The 12090-nt window shown below is 44.7% G+C and overlaps 1 protein-coding gene and 1 long non-coding RNA gene across 4 annotated transcripts; one reads left to right on the top strand and one right to left on the bottom strand.

Moving 5' to 3' along the window:
- Positions 1-948: 948 nt before the first annotated feature.
- On the bottom strand, positions 949-5505 carry ODF4 (outer dense fiber of sperm tails 4). 3 transcript variants are annotated; one of them, XM_001503209.5, is made up of 4 exons: positions 4808-5505; positions 1983-2156; positions 1519-1653; positions 949-1329 (listed from the first exon to the last, which is right to left on the bottom strand). In XM_001503209.5, the coding sequence occupies exons 1-4, from the start codon at positions 5226-5228 to the stop codon at positions 1127-1129; spliced, it is 933 nt and encodes a 310-aa protein (XP_001503259.1). In that variant the 5' UTR covers positions 5229-5505; the 3' UTR covers positions 949-1126. The 3 variants fall into 3 exon arrangements, with proteins under 3 accessions (XP_001503259.1, XP_005597822.1, XP_023509235.1); XM_005597765.4 differs by having other exon boundaries at positions 949-1250; positions 4808-5476; XM_023653467.2 differs by lacking the exon at positions 1983-2156 and having other exon boundaries at positions 4808-5473.
- Positions 5455-11808, top strand: LOC111775731 (uncharacterized). Its single transcript, XR_011423075.1, has 6 exons — positions 5455-5580; positions 5843-5979; positions 6162-6262; positions 6856-7108; positions 10270-10493; positions 11168-11808. It is a non-coding gene; the product is annotated as an uncharacterized lncRNA (long non-coding RNA).
- The last annotated feature ends 282 nt before the right edge of the window (positions 11809-12090 follow it).

The raw sequence follows: 12090 nt of genomic DNA, 5'->3' as shown, positions 1-12090 counted from the left end.
CCACTCACAGTTTGTCCCTGAGCTCCTCTAGTTGGCTAGCCTCATGCCTCCATCTGGGGGAATATTGCATGACAAAGATCAGTCATAGGTACTCTCCTGAGAGGCCAGCCTTTCTGTGCAAGATGTCTGAATCCCAATAGTCATCACCAGTGCTGCCTAAGCCGGCTGCTGCATGTCTTTGTGAGACTAGGTTTGTAACCCAAATGTGCAACTTGTCTTTTGATCTTAGGGCCTGACCCTAATGTTTTCCTTTCTTGTTATGTTTTATTCCTGCTATTACAGGGTGGAGGGCATGGGAGGCTTCAGTGGAGAGTTGTAGTAGCCACAGAGTAGGGGCAGTAGAATTGAAGGTGTTGGTGTAGGTTGTGGTGGTGAAGGTGGTGATGGTGGAGATGGAGGTAGTGGTGGTGGAGTTGGGGTTGGGGGCAGGTGGTGGAGGTGGTGGTAGTGGTGGAGGTGGTGGTGGAGGTGGTGGAGTTAATAGTGGTGGTGGTAGTGGAGGTATTGGAGGTGGTGGTGGAGGTGATGGTGGTGGTAGAGGTGGTGGTGGTGGAAGTAAAGTTGGAGTTGGTGCTGGTGCCACAGCCCCTGTTGTGCTCTCATTGTTTAACCTGCCTCTTACCCTGGGGCCATTTTGCTCTTGAATCCTTTGCCGTGAATAAGCCAGCATGTTCGTAAGCAGTATCTCTCTCCTGATCACTCCCCATACCTACTAACTAACAAATGTTGGGGTAGGGGTAACAAAGTTTAAAGAGGCTTAGCTCTCGAGAGGTGTTTGCCTTTGTACAAGTGCTATGGGAGAGGTTGGGCAGGTTTGGGGACCGAAGGATGCCAAAAGGCTCTTAGGCAGGAAGAACCGGGAAACAAACTTGTTCTTTCTCCCTTTCTCTCTTTCAATTGTTGTATTGTCTCAACAATTGCTAGACATGATAAAAAAAAAAAAAGACAGAGAGAGAGAGACAATTTATTCCACATCAAACAAGCTGTAGGCAAGGCAGGAACAAGGAAGAGGAATGCAAATCTGGCCTAAAATACTCCCTCTCTAATTCCTCAAGCGTTGTGTGGAAGGATGAGGAGAGGGATTCAGACGAATGGACAGAACTTGGTGTCAGGAGTTCAGAAAAGTTTATAGAGATGCCTTCTTTTGCTCAGGATCCAGGACTTCCTCCTGGTTGACAGAGGTGTTTGAGACAATCTGCTTATTCACAGAGTCTTGGAACTGCTGGACTGAAAGTTCTGAGCTGGAACTGCTGCTGGAGGACACGGCACCAGAGGAACGGCTCAGAATCAGACGCCAGAAACTTTTATGGTTGAAGTAGCAGAGGACCGCTGGGAAAGGACAAGGGGATAGGGGAGAGGAAAGTCGGAGAATGGGAGGAAAGTGGGAAGCAGGGTGAGGCCAAAGGGAAGATAAGTCCCTAAGAACCTATCCCTGGGGATTGACAGCCCCCTCCCTCCACTTTCCCTACCCTGACCCACCCACATCCCCTCCTTCCCAGGGCCCTCTAGGCAGCTCACCGCAGGTGATGTATAGTATAAACACCAGCCAACCAATGAAATAGCTCCAGCCCAAGGGGACTGATAAATTCCTCTTCAACTCGAACAGCCAGATGTTAATAGGGAACAACATCAAGGTGGAGAAAATGAAGGTAACTAGGAGACAGGAAGTGGAGAGGTCTTATTCTCACCCACGAATCCCCCATAGGGACTCTCTCATCTGCTGAGCTACAGTCACAAACCACAACTCCCACCAGTGCACACAGAGTACACAGCACCAGTGGTTCATGGGAATCACCCCCTCCACTTTTATCTCTCCAGTGACTGGGAAATGATGGAACTCAATTCTCAGTCAGCGACTACCAGTTCTGTTCTCCCATCACTCACAAAACCCCTACCCCACTCCCAAAGAAAGGAAGAGGGAGAAGTGTCAGGAAGATGTGGGTTAGGAGAAACTAAGGACCTTTTCCAGAACTGGGGGGCACCTTCACAGAAGCTCATGACAGTCCCAGTCCAGCCAAAGGAGGGAGATCTCTGAAGACCAGGTAGGTATGGCAGGTGCAACCAGATGGTGAGGACAAAGCCCAGCACCACAGCCAGGGCGAAGGTTATCTTGGCCACCAAAAAGACTGGGTGATTTGTCCACAGCTTAAAACTATCTGTGGAAAATGAGAAAACAAGATGAACGAAGGGTTCACAAAAGACAAAATATAATCAAATGAGCAAATATGAGAAAATGTTCAGGCTCATTAATAACCAAAGAAATGCACATTTGGGATAACAGTGAAATATCACTTTCACTTATTAAATAGGCAAAGATTCCTGACATGGAGATTGTTTGATTATCCCAACCATATGAAAGTGAATACCTCAATAGAAAAAGTGGGCAAAGATCTTGAACTGCAGTTCTCAAAAGAAGATAGACGAATGTCCAATAAACACAAAAAGCTTAACACCGAATTGGCAAAGATCAAAATAAAATTGATGACACTTAGTGTAGGAAAGGATTTAGAGAAAAAGAGGTGCTCTCACACACTGCTGGTGGGCAGCATTTCTGGTGGATAATCGGGCACAAAATATGTTTAAAAATCTAAATTGTTAAGGCCCTTTGACCCAGCAATGACTCTTATTAGAATTTATGTTAAGGAAATAATCCAAGATCTGCACCAAAATCTATGTATAGGGATCTTCTTTGCAGAGGTATTTACATGTCCAACAAGAGATTTGTTAAATAAATTATAGGGTACCCATACTTTGGATTATTATGTGTTCATTAAAAGTGATGATATGATGGATGCTTGTCTCTGAATAGCATGTCTCTAGGAAGAAAGGAAAAACCGGGGAGGGAGTCTGGAAGCCAGAGGGGGGATTCACTTCACTAGGCAATTGTTTGTACTTTTTAAATTTTCACTCGGTTCATATATTACCAATCAAATAAATTTGAAATATAGATGATGTTTTAGAATAATTATTTAATGATATGAGTAAACACTTACAACTGAAAAGTGGAGTTTGCAACACAGAGCCTGTAGAATGATCACAATTTTGAAAAAATAAAAAAATATATATTTATAAAAAGAAAATATATATATTTATTTGTATTATATAGATACACAAAAGATTGGAAGTAAATCCATTACAATGTCAATATGATTATATATGTGTGGGGACATTTTAGGGGATTTTAATTTTCTCTCTTAAACTTTCTGCATTTTCCACAATAACTGTACAACTTATTTAAATCAGAAAAAATTATATATTTATATACTTAAAGTTGACAGTCATTGCTGGCAAAGGTATAATGAAATAAGCCTTCTCATACATTGTTAGTAGAAGCATGAATTGCTATCATACTTTTTGAAAGCAACATGGAAAATTTTATTGGGAACCTTAAATATTTATACTCTTTGATTCAGTAAACCCACTTTGAGAAATCTATACCAAAGAGTTTATACTAAACATAGAAAAACTTGGTGATTAACAAATTTTGTTTCTTTTTTTTTCTCAAAATGAAATTGGAAATAAATTGGCTAAGAATAGGTAAATAAAATAGTCAAGTAAAAGGTGATAAATCTATTAAGTTGAAAATTATAGTCACTTATAATATGGAAAAGTTTTTCATATCTCATAAAGATAAATTTTAAATAAAAGTAATTTAAAAGATATAAAATTATTTATGAAGAGCGATTACAACTATGTAAAAACCATTCAAAACTTGTTTGATTAAAAAAAAAATAAAGCCTGGAAAAAATTGAGTGCTCAACGGACTGCTACTAGTGGCTGTCTTTGAGTAGCATCATAGAGCAAGGTTGCTTACATGAGATTTGGAGCCAGACACACCTGAGTTATAATTCTAAACCTGCCATTATTTGGTTGATCCATACGAATTTGCTCTTTCTGTAGGTGAAAAGAGGTCAAATATTGGCCATTTCATGTGGCTCATCCTAATAGCTTTGTGACCCTGAGCAAGGTACTTAATCTGAGTCTCAATTTTCTCATCTGTAAAATAAGAATAATTTTCTCTCTGTCTTAGGGCTGACTGAGGATTAAACAGCAAATAGAATAAGTGTGGGATAAGTGATAGCTCTTGTTTCCCCAAGTTTATTGTAATAAGGATATATTGCTTTCTTAATGGAAGAAAATAATAGCTATGTAACTTTTTTAAGTGTTAACAAGAGTGAAGAAATGGAAATCGGGCATCCAAAGCTCTGGGTTTCCACAAGAGGTGAGAAAAGAGGCCTAAACCTGAGAGGTGAGAGGACAGCATGAGGGAGATGAACAGGAGTGGGCAATGAAGCAGCTGCAAGCACGCCAGGAAGGAACATGGAAACCAACGCTGGAAACTTGGAGTCGGCCCAGAAAAGCAAAGCTTGAGGCCGAGGGAAAGAACAGTGGCGGGGACCTGGCCTGGGGAGAGTGTTCTGGGGACTCCTCCCAGAGCTCTGGGTGTGCAAGCCCAGAGGAAGGACACCCCCGTCGCTGCAGCTCTTCTCCCAGGATAGCAGTGAATTATGTGATTAACGAGTGATCCACATGTGCTGAGAGTCCCTGCCCCTCACAACATTTTCATAAGCACAGACTTGGCTCTGAGCCTTATTGGAGCAGTGACACTTTTCATTGGGTCCAGCAAATCAATTTGGCCAGGCTTGGGGAGGAGAAATGATCCTTGGCAGTCTCAGTGCCAGGGACCATCTTGCTGGCCAATATACTGGGGATGGCCAGAAGGAGGGACGAGAATACAGGGGTGCAGATGTAGAGGCCAAAGCAGGTTGGAGGCCCAGGGTGAGATTGGGGGGCTGGAGGGTCTCACCTTTCCCATTCTCTGAGTTGGAACAGCTCTTGGATTTGCAGATCTGTAGGGGCCCCATGGACATTAAATGGGCCGACGTGTAGATTCTCTTGCTAACATTTGTGGGCCAGCGCTGGTAGAAGCGGCTCTTAGAGAGGCACAGCCATTTCTTGGAGAAGAGCATGACCAGCAGCAGGATGAAGGCGATCAGGCTGAGCCCTGAGGCCAACACCTGCGCTAGCTGGCGGGAGCTGTGTGTAATTCTCCATTGCGGAGGAAACACAGAGTCCCTGCGAGGCTCCATGCAGGGCTCCATAGGCAACTGTCTGCTGCTGCCAGAGTAAGAGTGGGAGTTCTGCACCTCCTCATCTTGTCCCAGGCCATCCTCCACCTCATCCTGCTTCCCAGCCCTCCCCTTCCTATCCGGGCCTGTGATGCTCATTGCTTTCTCCTCCTGACCCAGTGAACTCGCCCCTAAAGTCCCCTGTCCCCATCCTGAGCACCCCCTGTCTCCCTTTCTATCCTCCACCCCATCTCCCCCTTCCTTTGCCAGGCTCAGTTGTCGCTCATCTTTTAAATACTTTCATCAGGCAGAGCACTTGCCACCACTGGGCCTGGGATCTGGAAAGAAAACAGCCATTCAGCAGGACAGGGCCTCTAACTGCCATGGAATATTCCTGGGGGGCTGTCAAATGGGGGAGGGGGCCCATGACTGCAGCTCCAACTCTTTCTTGAAACCCTGCTCCTCAGTCCCAGCTCAGAACTGTGGATCTGATGACTACATTCGCCTAAAGGTAATGGTCTCCAAGGGTCAGTCTCCTTTTCTCTTCCCATTTCCTCCACCCTAATCCCAACCCCAAATGCTCACTGATGGAGCAGGAGGAGGGAGGAGCTTGTCCCCAGGAAAGCATCTGGAAAAGTCTTCCAAAGGTGTAATCAACCTTCTCACTGCTTCCCCCAGCCCCTTCACCCTTCTCGTACCTCTACTCACTTCCAGTCCACGGTGGCCATTCCCTGCCTTCTTCTCTTTATCTTTTTCCCTTCTTTTTTTCTCAGCACCAGAAGAGGGAGGATAGGGGCCGGCCTGGTGGCGCAGCGGTTAAGTTCGCACATTCCGCTTCTTGGTGGCCCAGGGTTTGCTGGTTCGGATCCTGGGTGCTGACATGGCACCGCTTGGCAAAAGCCATGCTGTGGTAGGTGACCCATGTATAAAGTGGAGGAAGATGGGCACGGATGTTAGCTCAGGGCCAGTCTTCCTCAGCGAAAAGAGGAGGATTGGCAGTAGTTAGCTGAGGGCTAATCTGGAGTAGGGAGGGTATGAGAGTGTGTCACGCAGTCCGAGAAGGTTTTTTCTAACCTCCCTTTTACGTTATAGGAAAATAATCCGAGTCACCAGTGGTAGCCTGGTCATGGTGGCTTCGGGACCTCAATTAGCCCCTGGAATTCTCACGAGGAGAAAGCCTTTCAATTTGTGATGTGAGTTTGAATTCCACAAGAGTTGGTTTACCTTGTGGAGACAGTAGTACATGTGGGTAAGAACACAGGGTTTAGTGTTCAACTGGCAGAGGGATGAATAATGGGCCTTCTTCGTAATAGCCTTGTGAACCTGGATGAGTCATAGAGCTTCTTTAGGCCTCAGTTTGCTCATCTGTAACACAGGGGCCCATATTACTTGTCTCAGACTTGGTACAGCAGTGAATGAGAAAAAGAACAAAAAGCACTCACTGGTTCATAGTAAATTCCCAGAAAGTGGTAGTTATTATTGTTAAATTGTTGTTTAACAAGCCATCATGGTTGGGTGAGGGCCTGCTTCCAGGTCACAGACTACTTGCTGTGTCCTCACATGAAGCTAGGAAGCTCTGTGGGGTCTCTTTTATAGGTACACTGACCCCATTCATGAGGGCTCTACTCTTGTGACCTAATCACCTGCCAAAGTCCCCACCTCCCGATACCATCACGTTGGGGGTTAGTTTTCCAACATATGGATTTTGAGGGGACACGAACATTTAGACCGTAGCACCCTGACTCGGGTCCCACTTCTCCTTGAGTGTTCTGCTCTTCCTCTGCAGACCACCTTCCGCCTCTCCTCTGCTCCACACAGTGAGAAGCATGGGACTTCCACCCCGGGCTATCCATCTTACGTCTTCAGCTGCCAGAGCAGAGACCTCTCAGTCCCAAGTCCAAACATTCTCTGGCCCTGAAGGGACAGATGCCATCCTTAGAACAGTCAATCAGCCACTGTCAGGAGCACTCTGGTCTGGAGGCTGACCCATGACCTAACGACAGATAAGGAGTCGTGGACAAATTCCTTTGCCTCCGGCAGTAAGTAGGCTGGGATAATCTCATGTGTGTTCTACACCAGGAGGGAGCAGAGCTGGAAGAAGGGGTGCTGGCCCTACTGGGAATCTCATTCAGGCAGAGCTCGTGATTGTGAGGATTGTGTTTTCTTCCTTGGATTCATTTTAGTTTTTCCTGGAGTTTCTAAGTGTTTCTAATCATAGTAAGCAGTTCTACCAGCAACACAAAACAACATGGAAGAATCTTGGAAATATAACGTTTCCTGAAAAACATAGCATAAATAAGACACCATTTTTATAGAGCTCATGAAAAGCACAACTAAACAAAACATTGTTTATGCACACATACTATTACGATTGCATTTTTTCTAAGGCACTGGAATGATAAACACACAATACAATATGGAGGTTATATCTCAGGGGAGGCAGGGGAATGGGACGGAGAGGATTATACAGGCATAGACACATTCATTGTTGGCAATAGGTTGTTGGTTCCTGACCTGAGTGATAGATGCACAGATATTCATCATATTAGAATCATTTATAACTAATATATATTTCAAATAATCCTGTGAATGTATCAAATACTGTTTTTCAAAAAGTAATTAAAAATAGTTCAAGAAAGGAAACGTAATCTTAGTGATTACTAGCTCTGTAATAAAAGATATTTATATACTCACAATATATAAGGTAAACACTGTTAATTGAGTTTCAACTTTTAGAATCAACAGATGGACAAAGCACGGAAGGCTTAACTATAGTTACAAAAGTAAACATAGTTGTTATCAGCCTTGATGTTGCTCAAGTAAAAACCTAGAAGAAGTAAACTGGAAGGTGGAAGGAGGAGAGAGCTGAAGGGAAGGGTGGGGGACCTGACAACAGGGTCTCCATGTAAGGTTGTGCAGAATGTGTACTGCACAAGAGCACACAGCTGAGGGGATGAGTGAGAACTAAACTCCAGTCTGCGTTTTGCTTGACAAGCTCCTCCAAGGGAGCTCTATTGGCTGGAAGGAAGAGGCGATTTGTCCTATATTTCATAAAGATGCTGCTCCTCCCCAGGCCAAGTACCCTTAGCAGATACCCTGGGCAACTGTCTCATAAGGTTGTATGTCCGTGAGAACTCTTTGGTTGCAAGCATGAACCCAGACTGACTAAGTTAGGCAAAAAAGGAATCTTTTGGGACGATACTGAGTAAATACAGATTCAAAGAGGAAGCTGACCATCTAGACCTAGAACTAAACAGGAACCAGGGGACAGGGAAGGTGGATGCCCTGACTGACAACCCACCAGAACCACAGGGATTTGGGGAGGGGCAGTTCCCCAAAGAAAGGAAGCCAGACAGTCAAAAAATAATGCTAATTTGGTCACACAGGTACGGAGTAGAGGCCAGAATGGTGTGCAAGGCTGAGAGGTTTCTGAAATGGGAACGGCTCACTGCTCCACCTGTGAGGGCAGGTGCCTGGGCATCCCTTACCGGACGATAGCCTCTCAATGACCACGGGCAACACTCGCCTGGAGAGCACGGACTGGGGCTTACACAGTCTTATTGGTCGCTCCTTGACTGCCCATGTGGACTTGCCCTGCTGCCTGCACGACACTCAGAAACAGTCCCACCCCAGGCCAGCTCACCCTGGCATACATGCTAGTGTGACTCTTCTTTGCAGTGATCTCCCAGGCCCTTGGCATTACTAGGACACTTCAATGCCCACAAGTTACAAGGTTCCCCCTCTTTGGCATCTGTGAAAGTATGCCTCCTTATTTCACGTGGGCCTGTTGTTGTTGGTATTCTTCAACCTCTAAAGTGTGTACTAATGACCTGGGCATCCCATTCAATGCAGATACCCTACTTCTAACAAGCTCCCAGGGGATGCTCATGCTACTGGTCTGAGGATCACACACTGAGTAGAGACAGGGTAGAAGACCTGGGGTGCTGGACCCGCCCCCCAGGATGCCCCTTGACCTTCAGGGTTTGGGCAGATGGGAAAATGATGGGCAGACCTGCTTGTCAGTGTGTGTCCTGCTTGCTTGGCTCTGCCTCTGTGGGAAGTTCCATTGCCTTCTGTATACCAACTGAACAGAAGTGGGAAGAAAAAAATTGCCTCTTAAAACAAAGCAAAAAGTGACTGCAAAATTCAGAATTTCTGCTCTTTGGAAAACATAGTTAAAAAAATGAAAAGACAAGCCAGGGATTGGGAGAAATTTTCAAATCACATATCTGATAAAGGACTTATATTCAGAATGTATAAAGAACTCTCAAAACATAATAATAGGAAAATAAACCACCCAGTTTTTAAAAGGCCAAGAGATTTGAACAGACATTTCTCCAAATAAAATATATGAATGGCCAATAAGCACATGAAAAGATATTCAGCATATTAGTCATTAGGGAAACACAAATTAAAACCACAATGAGACACCATTACACACCTTTTAGAATGGCGAACAAAACAATAAAACTGACAATACCAAGTGCTGACGAGGACACAGAACACAATAGCAGAATTCTCGTACAATGCTGGTGGGAATGCAAAACTGTACAACCACTTTGGAAGATGGTTTGCCAGTTTCCAATAAAGTTAAACATACAGTTACCTTGCTCCCCAGCAACCCCGCTCTTGGATACGTGCCCAAAGTGAAATGAAATCCATGTTCATACAAAAACCTATTCAAGAATATTGACAGAGGCTTTATTGGTAATGGCTTAAAACTGGAAACAATCCACATGTCCTTCTGCTAGGGAATGGATAAACAGTGATGTTTGCATACAATGGAATATTACTCAACAATAAAAAGAAATGAAGGACTGATACAACAATATGGATGAATCTCAAACGCCTTATGCTAAGTGAGAGAAGCCAGACTTAAAAGCCTACGTACTGTGTGACTCCATTTATTTGACATTATAGAGAATGCAAAACTATAGGGGACAGAAGGCAGACAAGAGGTTGCCAGAGGCTGGGGTGGGGGGAAGGGTTCAGCACAAAGGGGCACGGGAATTGAGGGAGTGATGGAACTCTTTTCTATCTTGATTGTGATGGTGGTTACACATCTGTATATTTTTGTCAAAACTCTCAGAACTTGACACTAAAGAGGGTGAATTTGGTTGCATGTGAATTATACCTTAATTTTTAAAGTGGGAAAAAAATATATTTTAAAAATAGCAAAAAACAAATTCTGTGTTCTAAGGACGTAGGATGAAATAATTCTCGACAGGAAGAATATGTGTGTTAGTTCTTTCTTCAGTACAAGGAAGAGCCGGGAAGAGAGCCATGCCTGAGAACCTGACTGTGGTGAGGGAAGGGCTGTAATTTCAAATTCCTGCCAGGACTTAGTACCACAGAAGAGATGGAGAGCTGGCAGATGGGCCTTTACACAACAGAGCACTTCGGGAAGATTTTGTCTGTGCAAAGGTAAGCCCAGAGATGGCTTGAAGGAGGGAAAGGGAACCGAACTTCCCTGCCTGAAAGGGCACTTGGAGACTGGAAGCTGATTTTCTAGGGAAGAGAGAGGGACTGAGAAGCCAGCAGGGTCTGGAGAAGGGTGCCTTCTCCTCCAAGAAAGTCCCAGAACTTGATAGGAATAGCCAAGAGGCTTTTAAAAACAGGAACGCCTAATATTCCCTGTCACATTGTCTCACAGATAGAAGGGAAAGCTCTGGAGGGAAGGCCCATTTTGCCACCATCCAATATTGAACCACCCAATTTGACAGACTTTCCTTGCAAGCCAACACAGAACAGTTGGCTTCCCTTACAATCAACTCGTTTGGGGCTTATTCCCTATAGTCAACTCCTTTGGCTCAGGCACCAAACCCTGGTCCAATCATCTGTGGCCAGAAGAGTAGGGTTGGGTTCACTCAACCCATACGGCCCAAGCCAAGACAACTATACACAGAAAGAATAACTGGAGGAGGCTGAGGGTGTGGTGTCGGGGCCTCTCTGATCAATTAATAGAAACCAGCAGGAGTTAGTTGGACAACTACCAAAAAAACTAAGCATAGGGAATAAATATAACTGGGATATTTTTGAGATCTTAAATCATGATTTTTATTTTCCTTTTTCCGGCACCTCCTACCCCCACTTGCAAGATGGTGGCTGACACAAAGGAGGTCTATGGCGAGGCTGAAAGCTGAAGAAGCCTGTACTTCTACTTTAGGAGGATTTAGAGTTCTCACTATGTCTCCACGGAAGGATGTGATAAGAACAATAATAATGACCAATATTTACTGAACACATACTTTGAGCAGACCCTGTGTTAAGAGTTCCCTGTATTATATTTCATGATAACCCAATGAGGGGTTAGAGCTGGTACTGTCAGTGTCCATATCTCCTCAGCACTCGCTTCTACACAGTGAACACTTCTGATTTGAACACGGGTGACTCTGAGGGCTTGGCTGCCCAAGCCCTCCTCAGGCCTCCGTGGGCAGGGCCAGAAGTGCCGGAGTTAATGCCCCTGGAAGCAGCCCTCAACCAATGACAGACAGGGATTTGGTGGACAAATTCCCTAGTTTCTTTTCCCCTAGGCTGGGATAACTCTGATGCAGGTTCTACATCAGCAGTTGGCGAACTTTTTCTGTAAAGGTCCAGACAATAGATATTTTAGGCTTTGTAACCCATACAGTCTCTGTCTCAACTACTCAGCTTGGCTCTTGCAGCATGAAACCAACCACAGACCGTATGTAAATGAACAGGAGTGGCTGTTCCAATAAAACTTTGTTTTATGGCCCAAGCCAGTTTGCCAACCTTGCTCTACACTATATAGAGTTCCCCAGTGGGACTGAGCCTCCAGTTAGCCATGGTGGTAACCGGCTTGATGATGCTCCCTTGACTGACCTTTTTCGTTGTCTCACTTCCTTACACTTTTACTAGTGTGTCATGAGATCACCTCCAAAATAACTACCTGCACGCAAATCTTTGTCTTGGGATCTGCTTCTAGGGGAACCTAAATGAAGGCAAGCAAGAACTATTATTATCACTGTTTTTCAGAAGAAGAAACTGAGACACAAAGAGG

The sequence above is a fragment of the Equus caballus genome, chromosome 11 (assembly GCF_041296265.1).
Source record: "Equus caballus isolate H_3958 breed thoroughbred chromosome 11, TB-T2T, whole genome shotgun sequence".
Classification (NCBI taxonomy): domain Eukaryota; kingdom Metazoa; phylum Chordata; class Mammalia; order Perissodactyla; family Equidae; genus Equus; species Equus caballus.
Note: the sequence above shows the minus strand (reverse complement) of the source record. Positions and strands in the feature narration are given on the sequence as shown.

Excerpts from the sequence above, each read along its gene's own strand:
- ODF4 (XM_001503209.5), bottom strand. The coding sequence starts at position 5,228 with ATGAGCATCACAGGCCCGGATAGGAAGGGGAGGGCTGGGAAGCAGGAT. Across the intron at positions 2,157-4,807 it reads CAACTCAGAGAATGGGAAAG|ATAGTTTTAAGCTGTGGACA; the intron begins GTGAGACCCTCC and ends CATTTTCCACAG. Across the intron at positions 1,654-1,982 it reads TGTCATGAGCTTCTGTGAAG|TTACCTTCATTTTCTCCACC; the intron begins GTGCCCCCCAGT and ends CCTGTCTCCTAG.